The sequence below is a fragment of the Chelonia mydas genome, chromosome 11 (genome assembly GCF_015237465.2).
Source record: "Chelonia mydas isolate rCheMyd1 chromosome 11, rCheMyd1.pri.v2, whole genome shotgun sequence".
NCBI lineage: Eukaryota > Metazoa > Chordata > Testudines > Cheloniidae > Chelonia > Chelonia mydas.
Window position 1 is genome coordinate 52,929,775 of NC_051251.2, and position 12,987 is coordinate 52,942,761.

General features: G+C 45.4%; 1 protein-coding gene across 1 annotated transcript in view; it reads right to left on the reverse strand.

Moving 5' to 3' along the window:
- The window catches only part of TMEFF2 (transmembrane protein with EGF like and two follistatin like domains 2), a 174,732-nt gene extending 164,543 nt beyond the window's left edge, over positions 1 to 10,189 (reverse strand). The window contains exons 1-2 of the mRNA XM_037912933.2: positions 8,344 to 10,189; positions 6,022 to 6,131 (exon numbers count right to left, since the gene is read on the reverse strand). Coding sequence (XP_037768861.1) covers positions 6,022 to 6,131; positions 8,344 to 8,524 — 291 coding nt within the window. The 5' untranslated portion in view covers positions 8,525 to 10,189. The remainder of the gene's footprint in view (positions 1 to 6,021; positions 6,132 to 8,343) is intronic.
- Between the last annotated feature and the right edge of the window lie 2,798 nt (positions 10,190 to 12,987).

Consider the following 12,987-nt stretch of genomic DNA (forward strand, 5'->3'; position numbering starts at 1 on the left):
TTGCTCATTCTTTTCAAATCTATCATTATTAGTAGGACTACAGGAAAAAAAATGAAGGGATATTAAATGGTCACGCTTCAGGCACAACGCGACCTCTAACTGACAGGTGTGAGTAAGAAACTTCCCATATGGGCTAGTTATTCGGTAACTGTCCACTCTGGGCTTTCATATATCTTTAAAGTAATTGGTGCTGGCTATTCAGAGACAGAATGCTAGACAAGATGTAATTCAGGTCTTATCTGGTATGGCAATGTATGCATTCCCACTCCCATTGAAGGATAATAGGCATGCACGCTCTCTCATAATTAGAATTGATTGGATGGATTAGAAAACAGGATGGATTTTTTTGTGAAAATTGTCAGCAAAGATGTGTCCCTTTTTTCATTAAAATGTTCAAATTTTTCAGCAAGCTCTTGTTACAGTATTTCCTAGAGTTCACAGCTCTCTATTTCATGTTGAGGGCATCAGGGCCAGAATTACAAGGCATGTAAAGTCAACAATACTGAAGAACAGAGAGATTAAATAATATGCATACTATCAGCTCAGCTGAAACTTCTGCTCAGTGTTGTCAACTATCAGCTTTATTTTCCTCCATCACAAAAAGAACAAGTTTTTTCCCCCGCTTGTTCATTTTAATAAAAATAATTCCATTTTATAATGGAAATTAGGCAACCTACAGGGTGTAGTTATCATAAGATAATCACACTCTGAGGTATTAGAGACACTTGGATGTGCCCTGTACCTGATAATTATGCCAGGGATGTGATTATCTCATGACTACTATATTCCTGATATGTCTCATTGTTTAATTATAAAAGTAATGATCAAGATTATTATTTATAAAAGATCACCTCTGTTTAAAAACCACATAAAAATTAAAAAGTCATACTATCAATTTAGCTGTCTTATGCTGAGTGTCTTATGTTGTGCTAAAACATGTGATATCCAGTATGAAACTGATGTCAATATGAATTTGAAATCCGCCTAGATACGAATGGCTACAGACATGATTAACACATGCGTGAGCTGAATTAATTGCAGGCCTCCACACAGGGATATAGCCAGGAAATTATTCAGACTTTGTCAGAGTGACATTTTGGTTGGTCCAAGATGAGTGACATTTTCCCTATGTATTATATTTTCTTAAAAGTCTTAGGCCTGCTATGCCACCTTCTTTTTCATAAACATACCAACAAATGCTTTCTTCTCCTACCCCATAGCTCATCAATTCTACTATTTTGAACTATTGATTAAAATGTGCCTGTTTGCCATTTTGAAGAGTACATTCTAAATCTGACCTATGTCAAAGAGAGAAGATTTCACCCAGAAGCTAAACAGTGATTTGGACAGAGCTGAAGGGTGGTTTGGAATAGTTTACCAAGACAATTAACACAAACAACTGGATGTTTTTTTAAGCATGAAGGACCAAGTCTTAGTTGCCTTACACATAAAGTTCCATGGACACCATAGTGACTATTTATGTGAACAAGACATTCAGGAATTGGCCCAGAATATTGTAACATTCACCATTACAAGCAGAAACACAGAGTTTGATCCTCCTTCCACTGAAGACAGTTGCATATTTTCCATTAGTTTCAGTGAGAGCAGGATAAGATTCATAATTTTTATGCCAACTAGCTTCAAAACAGTGAGGGCCACATCCTGCTTTCCTTACCTATGTGGGTGACCCCATTACCTCAGATGTGGTTATTCATGTGCATAAAGTGAGCAGGGTTTGCATGAAAAGGTCAAGGGTGAAATCCTGGACCACTGAAGTCAACGGCAACATTTCCATTAACTACAATGGGGACAGCATTTCACCCCAAATTCTGTACATTTAGAAGTACACACGGTATTTGAGAGACTATTGCATTCTGTGGAGGATGCTACTGTGTTCTGCTTTTACAGTCTTTCTTTCTCTTCCATCCTGGCATTTTCAGGACTCTTGACATTTTCAAACTGAGACTCAGGCTCACTGGTGGAACTGTGCGTTGTGTAACACACAACAAGCCATGTGTCACTGCATACATGTAGGTGACACATCCTTTCCTTTTCAAAAAGTGTTCCCTGCCCGATGCATTTCTGCCTCTATTATCCATTCTTTATGCCATCACCTATACACAATTGTTACACTGACAAAAAGAAAAAAATTAAAGCTGCTGCTCAGCAACAGTGAACGTGGATATGTGAAGATTTCAGAGGGTACTAACTATGGTTCTGAGCACCAGTGGCACTGAAGCCTGGGGGGGCGGGGGAGGGGTGGAAAAATCATATCAGAATTAAAGTGGGGAAGAAAAATCAAAATGGTTATCAGACTACTGTGATTTTAATAATCTGATATCTCATGATCTGTCACAGCTGGATTCTGCTACTTTATAACAATGGAAAACTGGCACTCACAGCTTTCCATTGGTATAAAACGCACTTCTCTCTGGTCCCAGCAGTGGGTAGCATATTGGATTTTGACTGTCAGTCTTTTCTCACTCCAGCCATACATTCTGGGCATTGGCTCAGGACTCAGTACACCAAGTCCTAGGCCTCAAGATGAGCTTCAGTGAGGGCCAAATCATGTCAAAACTCCCATTCGCTGCAACGTAAAGTTCCTATTATGTAGAATTCTCCCTCTCACACATGTATTTTTAACATATATTTGCTTAACCCAAGCAAGGAAGAACAATAAGTATGCCCTAATTTCGCCATACACCGGCCCATGACTACCTTTCACAGCATTTCGAACGTTGTATGCCTATAATGATAGGCATATGAATATATTGGCTTAGCAGAGTTTATAAGGTTTATAAGGTTTATTTTCCAGAGAAGCTGACATACTTGTGTAACTCCCGCTCATGTTAGCACTACAAAACTGATTACTTCTTACTCTCATAAGCATGTGATAAATACTGTCACCACGCTTCACATATTTTGAGCATGCAAAGTAATATGAAAATGCATTTCAATAATACAACTCACAACCCTTTAACTAAGGCCCTGATCCTGAAAATACTTGAGTAACTAACTCATGTGAGGAGTCCCATTGAAGCAAATGGGACTACTCACATAAGAAAAGCTATGTGTGTGTGTAAATGTTTTCAAGATCAGGTCCTAAATGTAGAGAAACAAACTCAGCATCAACTGAAATACCTAAGTACTTATTCAGACATTTTCATGTGGTCACAGAGGAAAAAGAAGGACTGTGCTAGTCTAGGGCAGACTAGTGCAGTCAGGGGCAGTCAAATAAAGGCCCTTCTAATATGCAGAGATTATGATGTCATAAAAAGAAATGTTGGTTAATTCTATATCCTTGAGGTTATTACCTACAGCTAACAATGAACTCCAATGAGAAGGAATGATTAATGGCCTGATACATTAATACCCAATGAACATGTAGGGTTGTGCTCTAACACAAGAAGAAGTGAACTTCTGTTCTTATTAAAACAAATGTGGAGAGAATACTCTCTGGTGAAATACAAGTCCCTCACCAGGTGAAATCAATGGGTGGTCTATATTTCTACAGTGTTAAAAAAGCAAAAATGAATCAACTGGGGGGAAAACCCCGGTCATTTATCTTCTGCCTGGGAGCAGTAGCCCATTCAAATGACCCAAAGCAGTCTGGTTTTAATTTGCCTTTCAAGCAACAAATGTTTATTTTATTAAATCAGTTTGGCCGGACACTATCTGAACCAGTGTTATAAAAAACACATAAAGGGGTGGCCAGACAGAAGTTTTAAATAGCATAAAGGCAACCCTCATCTTTGCTTTCCAACTGCAGTTAAAGCCCCTAGCAAGTAACAGAGAAAACATAAAAAATAATTAAACTGATGGGCACTCCTCTGTTGATTTGCTCATTGTCACCATAGAGAAGCGTGGATGGAAAGAGGGCCTGAATTCTGACTAAGCAAACCCCCTAACTTGAGCCATATGGATTTGTGACTGTATTCCATATACCCCATGTGTTACTTTGTGTGTTACTCAGTCAACCCATACTGTATTAGAATTCATTTTCTGCTAAAACTGTGTACCTTTCCTGAGTCCTAAACTGCCCACTGATGCTACATGATGAGCCAAGTTCCTCCCTGTTTTAACTCTATTAAAGTAAGGGATTTTCAGAAGTGCAAGGATTACTTTGACTCTAGCAAACCGACAGCATCAGCCACACAAGTATTTGCATTGTCTGTATAGCATCAACCATAGGTAACTTGCATTACGAGCTCATGTTCAAATATGTGGCTCCATGAATGGCCAAAGCCAAAAGAAAGAGCTCTGATTTCATATGGTGCCTGATCCAAAGACCACTGAAGCCAATGGCTAGGTTTCCATTGACTTCAGAGAACTTTCAATGAATTCCACGATCACCTGGTCACTTTACTTTCATTTCATTTAAGATTATAAACATTACCCAGATGATGAAACCTGGCAAGCCTGTATCTTATTTCTCTGGTATATTTCAACGTCATATGTTTTTCCAACATCAGCATAGATATCACTTATCTCCCAAATCCAAGGGAATGCATTCTACTGAGGTTTACTATGGTTTCTTTATTCTAAGTCACCAAAGACTGGCATGCTTCCTTGGGAAAACATAGCCTCCATTGTGTCCCCTGTCCTTAGCAAAGTCTTGCTTTGCTCCTCCCTGGCAATTGTTCCATTTAAACCAACTGCCAGTGCCAAACTGTGACCAAACACAAGAACATCGTGTTCTCTATGGACACTGTATGATCAATATGTCAGTGGCACAGCACAGGTATCGGCACCAGGCAACAGCGCAAGTCACAAATGTTGATTGCATTATAGGGTTTCCTTGGGAATGAAACTGTCTAAACAACTAAACATGTTACAAATGCTAATGCTGCACCACTCAACTCTCTACATTAACATTTATTGTTAAACATGAAATGTTTGACCATATGTAAACTAGAAACCTAATAAATTGGTTAAGGGCCATATATATTATCTCCGTCAACGGAAAAATACAATCATTTAATGTTAAATACAGTAATTTTAGTAAAACAATTGTTTTGCATTTGGTGAGATGGTCTTTCATTTTTTAAATTAAGGCATTATTAATTTTGTCTTTTTCCTCCTCAGATATGATATTTTTGCCTCTGGTAATACAAATGATATTTGTCAATCTTTAGAGTAAACAGTCTATCAATGGTCAATAATAAATGAAATCAGTCATTAGAGATGAATATAATACCAAACACTGCACCATTCGGTCTGTTCTACTGTAACTATTTAAATAGTTATTAAAAGTTTTACAATTTAATAAAGCTGTATTAAAATGCAAAAAACCACTGGGGTATAGGTGTATATACAGCATATGCTGGTACAGTCTCAAAACTCAATAACTTGCAAAAATTTTATCTGGATAATTACGCAAAGCACAGCTGTCTTCTGGGTTAGGCAAAACACACTAGAAGGAATACATTATGATTAAACTATGTGACTTTAAGGATGCCTGAGGTTTAGACTTAGCTGAATGGAGAGGGAAGAGAGAAAGAAGGTGGTGAGAGGGGAGAAAAATCAACAATAGCCCACTAAAACTACCTAACACCTAAATGAAGTTTGTGGTTTTGGACGGGGGTGGGGGTGTGAAATCTGATAAACAACTAGAAGCATTGCCATTATGACTAAAAAATACCGTATAAGCACATTACAGATCCATTTCTCTAACTAGAACAGAACACTGGGTGTACAAAGCATGATCAGGACCATTAGTATATTTGGAAAGGATTTAAAATCCTTGTTAAAAGGGCACAGCAACAAAATCACACATGCACAACCTGAAGCTGCAGACCCCAAACGAACATTTATAACCACAGCATCCGCATTTTCCCAGAGAAACTTATGTCTTTTTGACATCAGTTGGCTCTCCTGCCAGCTCTCTATACTTGCTGCCAGGTTTTCCCTCTAACTTCACTGCATGTAGAGAAATAAATTGCCAAGTGATAGGTTGTAAAGGGAGATCCCAGATTTGTATTCTTATTAGTGAATTAAAGAATGAAACAGCAATCTTCTTACCTTGAACTGACAGACGCAAGTCACACTGTCTCCAATTCTTAAACACTCCCCATCAAATTTACAGGTATTGGTATCACAGAGAAAGAGATCATTTTCTCTGTCATCATAACCTCAAATGTAAACAGAAAAATACTGTCAGCTTCAGTCTGGCAGGATATACAATACAGGGGGATTGCTTTTCTAATTTACATAGCACCACAATCTTGTTGGTGAAATAATACAGTCTGGATGTTCTGTCCTTCCCTGTTTTCAATTATCCACACTTTATGTCATTATTCCCCACACCTCCACCCTCTTTATTCTACAGTATTAAACAGACTCCAGTTCCTCAAAAATGATCCAGTGACTGGTGTATTATATTTTCTTTGGTTGGTTCAACATTTTTCCATGCAATAGCAGATCTTTGGGTCTAAAGTCCAAATTGGAATTTCTCCAGACTATGCCATAACAAAGCCCCAATAATAAAGATAAACAGGCTGTGTGTTTTCTGTGATGGTCTGTCTGATTCCAATGAAGATTGATCACCTCTAAGTTAACAGGAGGGGTGCCAGGTTCTTCAGAGTGAACCTAGTTCTTTCCCGTCAGTTCTGCAGACAAATAGATCTGGCTGAAGATTTAGCTCATGAATGCCAACATGAATTTCAGATTTCACTAGTTGCCATCCCACTCCGACAGTGTGTAGCAAGGCATTAAACAAAACAGCTATATTACACTCCAAATCCATTAAGATTTAATCCCACTGATTTTTTAAATGTCCTAATTCTTCTAACCATATCACTGAATATTAAAAATGAAAACAGTGAAAATTGCTTCTTGCCAACCTATTATATGTTATACATATATTACCTTGAAGGTTGATATTTTCTCAGAACCCTATTATAAGGTCTCACTGCAGAAATGCCTCGAATATCGGAGGCATAGACTGTTGACCCAAATATTATATTCACTGTAAAGTCAGCGACTTTAAGGATGATAAAAAAATTGGGATCACCCTATTTTGAGACTCCAGGTTTTTTTTTAAATCAGTGGACAGATAAGCATTTGACTTTAACCTATACACAGCACTTGTCTCCCAACCTCCAACGCACACACACACATACACACAACGTGACATATTTAAACATACATCACTTTGTCACTGAAAGAGACCAAGTGATTCTGCTTCACCAGAAGCCTGCAAATGGGTCTGGAGATCTGTCTCCCTCTCTCTATATAAAAGAGTGCTTCAAAAAGAAGGACTGAACATCAGCTAGAAACAGAAAACCATGGGCGTTGACAAACAGAGGTTGTATTGAAAATACTGCACAAATGGTAAACACACTCCACGCAATGCACTGTTATTATTGTATTAAGGGCTATGCTGATCAGTCACAAAGCCAGCTCGCAGCTGATCTAAAAGGGCAAGAACTCCGGTCCCCAGCCTCTTCCTTATTCAATTAGTACATTTCACCCGCACTGTGCCTGGCAGGCACCTTCCAGCGGGGCTGAAATTGACCAGATGAAGCGGAAAAGCCTGTTTAATAGCAGCCCGCAGAAGAACTCGAGGAAAGAGGCGTTACTTCTTGATCACTTGCGGCTAGCTACCCTGCCCTTTGGTCCTGTGAATACCCAGAGTGACAGCTGCAAACGGTTCCTCTGCTAACTTTTCCCCAGAAACTATAGGGTTTACAAAGTGAATACAACATAATGAAAGACAGAAAAGCAAACAAAATCCCATGCCTGCAACAAAATCGAAATGCCTGGAAACAGCGACAAAAAAGGGGTCTTCGCCCAACAGGATTAACCTTCCATATTCTTATTATTATCAGGAGTTGCTTTTTCTTGGAAAGACGACCTAGCACGGACTCTTGCACTTTCTGCAAGGAATCAGCATTTCTCAGACAGCCACAACGTGATTTATTGCATTCGCTCTCCTAAAATTGTTTCTCTCTCTCTCTCTCTCACACACACACACACACACAGTTCTCACTTCTAATACGTTATGAAAAACAAAACACCCCATGGCACTGATCAGTCTTGCGGGATCACAAAATGATAGTGTGTGTCCAGCCTGCAACAAACTCTATGGACTACACCGCTGGAAGGAAAGCTCGAGCAGATGCCATTATAGTGCAGGGCGGGGGAAGTACTGAAACATCCCTGCACTTTCCGCCCTGCTGTCCAGTCCCTCCTTTGGCAATGCACACTGGACAGTCACAGGGAGGGCTGGCGAAGTGCTCTGTAATTTGCAGTCAGCGCCGCGATCTGCAGGTTTTGGGACGAGCCCGCCTGTGGAAAAGGACACCGAGAGGAAGGTGGCGGGGGACCTGGCTTGCAGCTTACCGGAGCAGTTCCAGCCGGTAGGCGTTTGGCAGTCACTTAAGGAGGTAGGGAAAGCGGCAAGTTTCACGGGTCGGGCTATGAGGAGTAACATCACCGGCAGCAGCAGCCAGCAACAGCAATCGCAAAGTGTCCAGCCGCCGCCGCCGCACTGCCGAGGGGGGGAGGCTTCCCCCAGCACCATGACTTCTTAACTCAACTCGGCGGCGGCAGCAGCCAGGGGCTCCCCGAAGCTGTGCGGTCTCGGGGCGACGCGGGGCAGGAGGGATCCGGGCGGGGGGCTGCCTAGCATCCCGGGGGCCCCGGCCAGCAGCGGGTCAGGAAGAGGCAGCCCGGTCCCGGCATGACGATCCCGAGAGTTTCCCAGCGGCGGCGCGATCCGGCGGCCGGGCTCAGCCCGAGGCGCGGCGGCGGCCGGGCAGGAGGGAGGCGGCGGCAGCTGCCATAGGGCTCCGGGCGGGGAGGGAGTCACGGCGCTCCACAGCCCAACGGCCGCCACCCGCTCTCGCGCTCTGCCGCCCGCATCTCTCTGGCGCGGGGGAAGCAGCAGGTCCCTCAGCTCGCCGGGGTCACGTGGCCGAGGCAGCCCAGCCCCTGATTGGAGGAGCGGGATGCAGGTCCCCCGGCAGGGCGGGGCCGGCGGCGGCGGCGGCGGGCGGAGGGATGCGGCGGCGGCGGCGGCAGCGGCTGCTGCCCGGGACCCGCTCGGGACCGGGCTGAGGAGACTCCGCGCTGCGCCGCGGGGAACCGGACTCTGCTGACAGCCCCCGCCCGCCGCTATGGATCAGGGCGGCCGGCCGGAGCCGCTCGCCGGGGTGGGCTGGAGCAGCAGCTCTCCGGACTCCCCGCCGTCCTGGGTGCGCCTCCGGCGGGACCCGCAGCCGCTGAGGGAGCCGGGGGGCTCCAGCCAGGGCGCACCCCCATAGAGCGTGCAGGCACGTGCGCGGCACGCTCCCCCTCCCCCACCCATGCCCTCCACGCGCAGTCACACACACGCGTGCACAAGGCTGCAGTCACACATGCCTGCGGGCTTCGTCGCTTGTGCGCATTGCACGCGCCCAGGTACACGCGTGACGCCCGCAGCAGCTGCGCACGTACCACCAGCCCGGGGGCTGGTGAAGTTCCTAGCAACTACCCCCCGGGCTGAGCTGTTCGCCCGTGGCGGGGTTGGCGTGGGGGGCGGGGAATGGCAGGTCGGCTGTAAAGCGGACAAACCGTCCCGGGCCGGCGGTTAAAAGGGTGGAGAGGAGGCGACCCGAGGGAAAGGAGACATCCCCGGCCCTGCCCAGAAGGCGGCAGAACGCACCAGGTCTCGGCGGGTGCAGCGACAGCAGCATCCCGGCGGAGCAGATGAAGGAAAACGCACGATCACGGTGGTGTGCAGGGCTCTGTTAGCCTCAGACGCGTGTGCTTGGCGGGGAGACTGTGAAACTCCGCGGGAGCCTCCGTCTGCCCAGCGGGGCTGGCAGGATCCGCCTTGCGCCCGCTGCACCCTTCGCAGCCAGACCCCCTCTCTGACCGCTAATGGGGCCATCACTGACCGCCAGAGACGGCCCTGGGGGACCCTCCTTCCTCTCTCCTCCAGGTCGCCCGCATCCCACAAGGGAGTTACCGAAACCCCGAGGCGCGCGCGGTGTTTGCTGTTAAGAGCTGCGCGCAGAACAGCTTGTTTGGGGAGCGCCACGCTCGCGCCTAGCCCCGCAAAAGGGGACGGCGGGGCCCTTGGCCTTGGCCCCCCAGCGCTGGCTGAGCGGGTCAGACAGCCACAGAGGGCTTTCAAATGCAACCTCCCCACCGCTCCCAGCCCTCCTCTGCCCGTCTCCTTCCCGCCGTGAGCGCACACAGCAGCAAGGTCCCTCCAAGTTAGCGCAGTCTGTCTTTGGTGGAGAGGCGTGTGTGTGTGGCGGGGACTAGCCCCATCTTCCTCTCAACCTCCCAGGTGAAGAGCCCAGGCTCACAGCCACCCCCGCCCCCAACAGTTAAAGTGCAGCTGTTCACAGGCTGGGCTGTGGCTTCTTGCTCCTTGTTCAGGGAGGCTCCATAAAAACACGGATCAATTTACCCAGACGGCATCAAAGCCTCGGTTTTTTCCCCCTAGACGCAGCAGCGGAATCCGTTAAGGAAAAGGCAGAGCCATTAGCTAGAACGGTGATCCCGTAACGCAGAGGACCAGAAATCAAAGGGCTGCACGCGCTGTCTGCGGCAGCCCTTTACACACAAGTAACATCACATCAATACGTTGTGAACGTGGAGAAAGATTGAGAAACTCGGCTGCAGACAGGCATCTTCGCTCGCTGGAGAAGAGCCGCTCTGGCAACTCATCAGGCAGGCTTCTGAAAATAAACCACGCGTTCAGCTAAATAAAAGGAAGGCCATTACAAAGTGTTTATGCAACAATTACCCCGAGAAAACAGGACCTCGCTGCACTTCAGCGCCCGGCTCACAACATAAAAGATCATCAGTGAGGCCTGCAACCTTTTAACGGTTCCAAGTGTATCCGAAGGCTAAGTAAATGCTCACTAATCATAAATTCCTTCTTTAGAGTCCCCTTGCCGTACAGTGAAACTCCAGCGGAGTTAATGGTCTTAAAGAGTCAGCAACTACAATTGCATCCATCATTCCCCCCTCCCGCTCCCACATTCCTAAATTATTAAGCACTGCAAGAAATGTCACCTTACGGACAAATGCTGGGGATTTTATGTTGCTTCGTTTAAACACTGACGGGCTGTAGCAAGACCACCAAGGGGGAAGCGGAGGGGGGGTGGTGGTGTCTGAAACTGGTAAGCACCACCGTGTGGCAGGAGAACATCAGGCGCTGAATATTGCGTCGCTGAAGAAGTAAATAGATAAATAAAGATTATACACATCCGTTTTCTCCTTAAGCAGCCGGCACCTGGCTTGAAGTGGGGAGGGCGGGGGAACGGGTTCCTCACTCTTCCCAAGCAGAGGGCAGAGCTGCGTCCTTCAGCTGGAACCTGAATTTAATCAGGCACCAAAGTTCATGGCCAAGATTTTCAAACGTGGGTGCCTATAGCAGCTAAATAAATGGCCTGATTTTCAAAAGTCCCCAGAGACCTACTACTGCCCAACACTTCTGAAAATCTGGCCAATTATTTTGGCAAGTAAATAAGGATTAAAAAAAAAAAAAACCCAGCGTGGCCTGCCTATTTGATGAAGCAATGTCCTAAAGAGCCTGTTTGTATTCAGTAATAATATTAATCCAGGTCTTTTGTTTAGATGTCACAGCACCATAGAATACTCTCATAGGGGAACACCTGCAGGAGGGGGCCAGAAAGGTCCAAGAAACTGAATGCATGGAATTTCCTCCTCATCTTCTCCTGAGGGAGAAGGAATTAGGGGTTTCAGAAAAGGCAGGGGCTGCAGCTTCTCAACCCCCAGAAGGAGGGGAAATTCCATTCCTCCTCTACACTGGCCCTCTGCTTCTCCTGCTCCCAACCCACCTGCCGTTACGCTGTCATTATCGACTCCCCGAGTCCCATTGCCTTGACTAGGATTAAAGATGTGTTGGTTAGGACATGTTAGCCGATACATTCTAAGATTTAAAAGTCTGGTTTAGACAAGGCAGTTGTGACTTCTAACGTGGTTGAATTGGAAGCTAGATAGGATCACAGGGTTTAACGTCAATGGAGCTACTTGACTTAGACCAGAATCTGGACCTGGATCTCTTGTTGCTTTTCCTTTCTCTTTTAACTTCTAGTTTTCTCTCTCTCTCTCTCTTTCTCTCATATTTCTTTATTTCTTCTCTTTTTTCATTTCATTTTCCCTTCATCCCCTTCCTTTTGTATTTCCCTCTGGTATTTGTTGTTTATCTATCACTGAAGTTGTAGAACATGGAGGAGACAAAGTCTATGCATTGAGGTGCTTACCATCTAAACAGAAAAAAAGACTAGCAATCAGACACATGAAGCACCCACTGATCAGCAGATGGAATCATGACAGACCATTGAGCAGGGGTGATAGAATCCTGACAGAGTTTGCAGTAGAGGTTATGCTCTTTCTTCTCTCCCTCTATCTGTCTCTTTCCCTTCTCTTTGTCAAAGTCTTTCTGGTCCCAGATCTTGTTTTGTTCCTTCTCTAGCTCTCTCCAATCTCTTTTCATCTTCCCTAGTTCTTCCCCACAGTCTCACTGCTTCTTCCTCCATCTTGGGAATTCTACCTCTTCCCATATCCACAGCCTCTCTTTCCCTCTCTCGATCCTCTATTCAGACTATGTTCCAGCAATCCTTTCCCAGGCTCCCCCCATAACTTATTTTCCTTCCCCACAACCATGGACTCCAAAATCAGCACTGGCCTTTTCCAGGTGCATAGTGGCAATTTTGGAAATTTTGGTCCAGGTCCCTCACAAAGCAGGGCCTTTCTTAAATTCCCTGGGCTGCCTCATAGTACATCACACAGTGTGTGATAGCAAAGGCAGCTCTGGCATTTATAGAAAAAGAACACCAGTAATAGAGACCAGTTTTAAAAAAAATAAAGCTAGAATGTCATATTATATTAGGGTAATGCAGTGCTCAGCATAAGAAGTTCTGAGACACCTATCAACTGTAACTGTCTTATACATAGGTCTCAAAGACAGGCACCTGTTTCATTGTCATCCATTCAGACAAGAGGCATTTTCTGGTTCCAGAT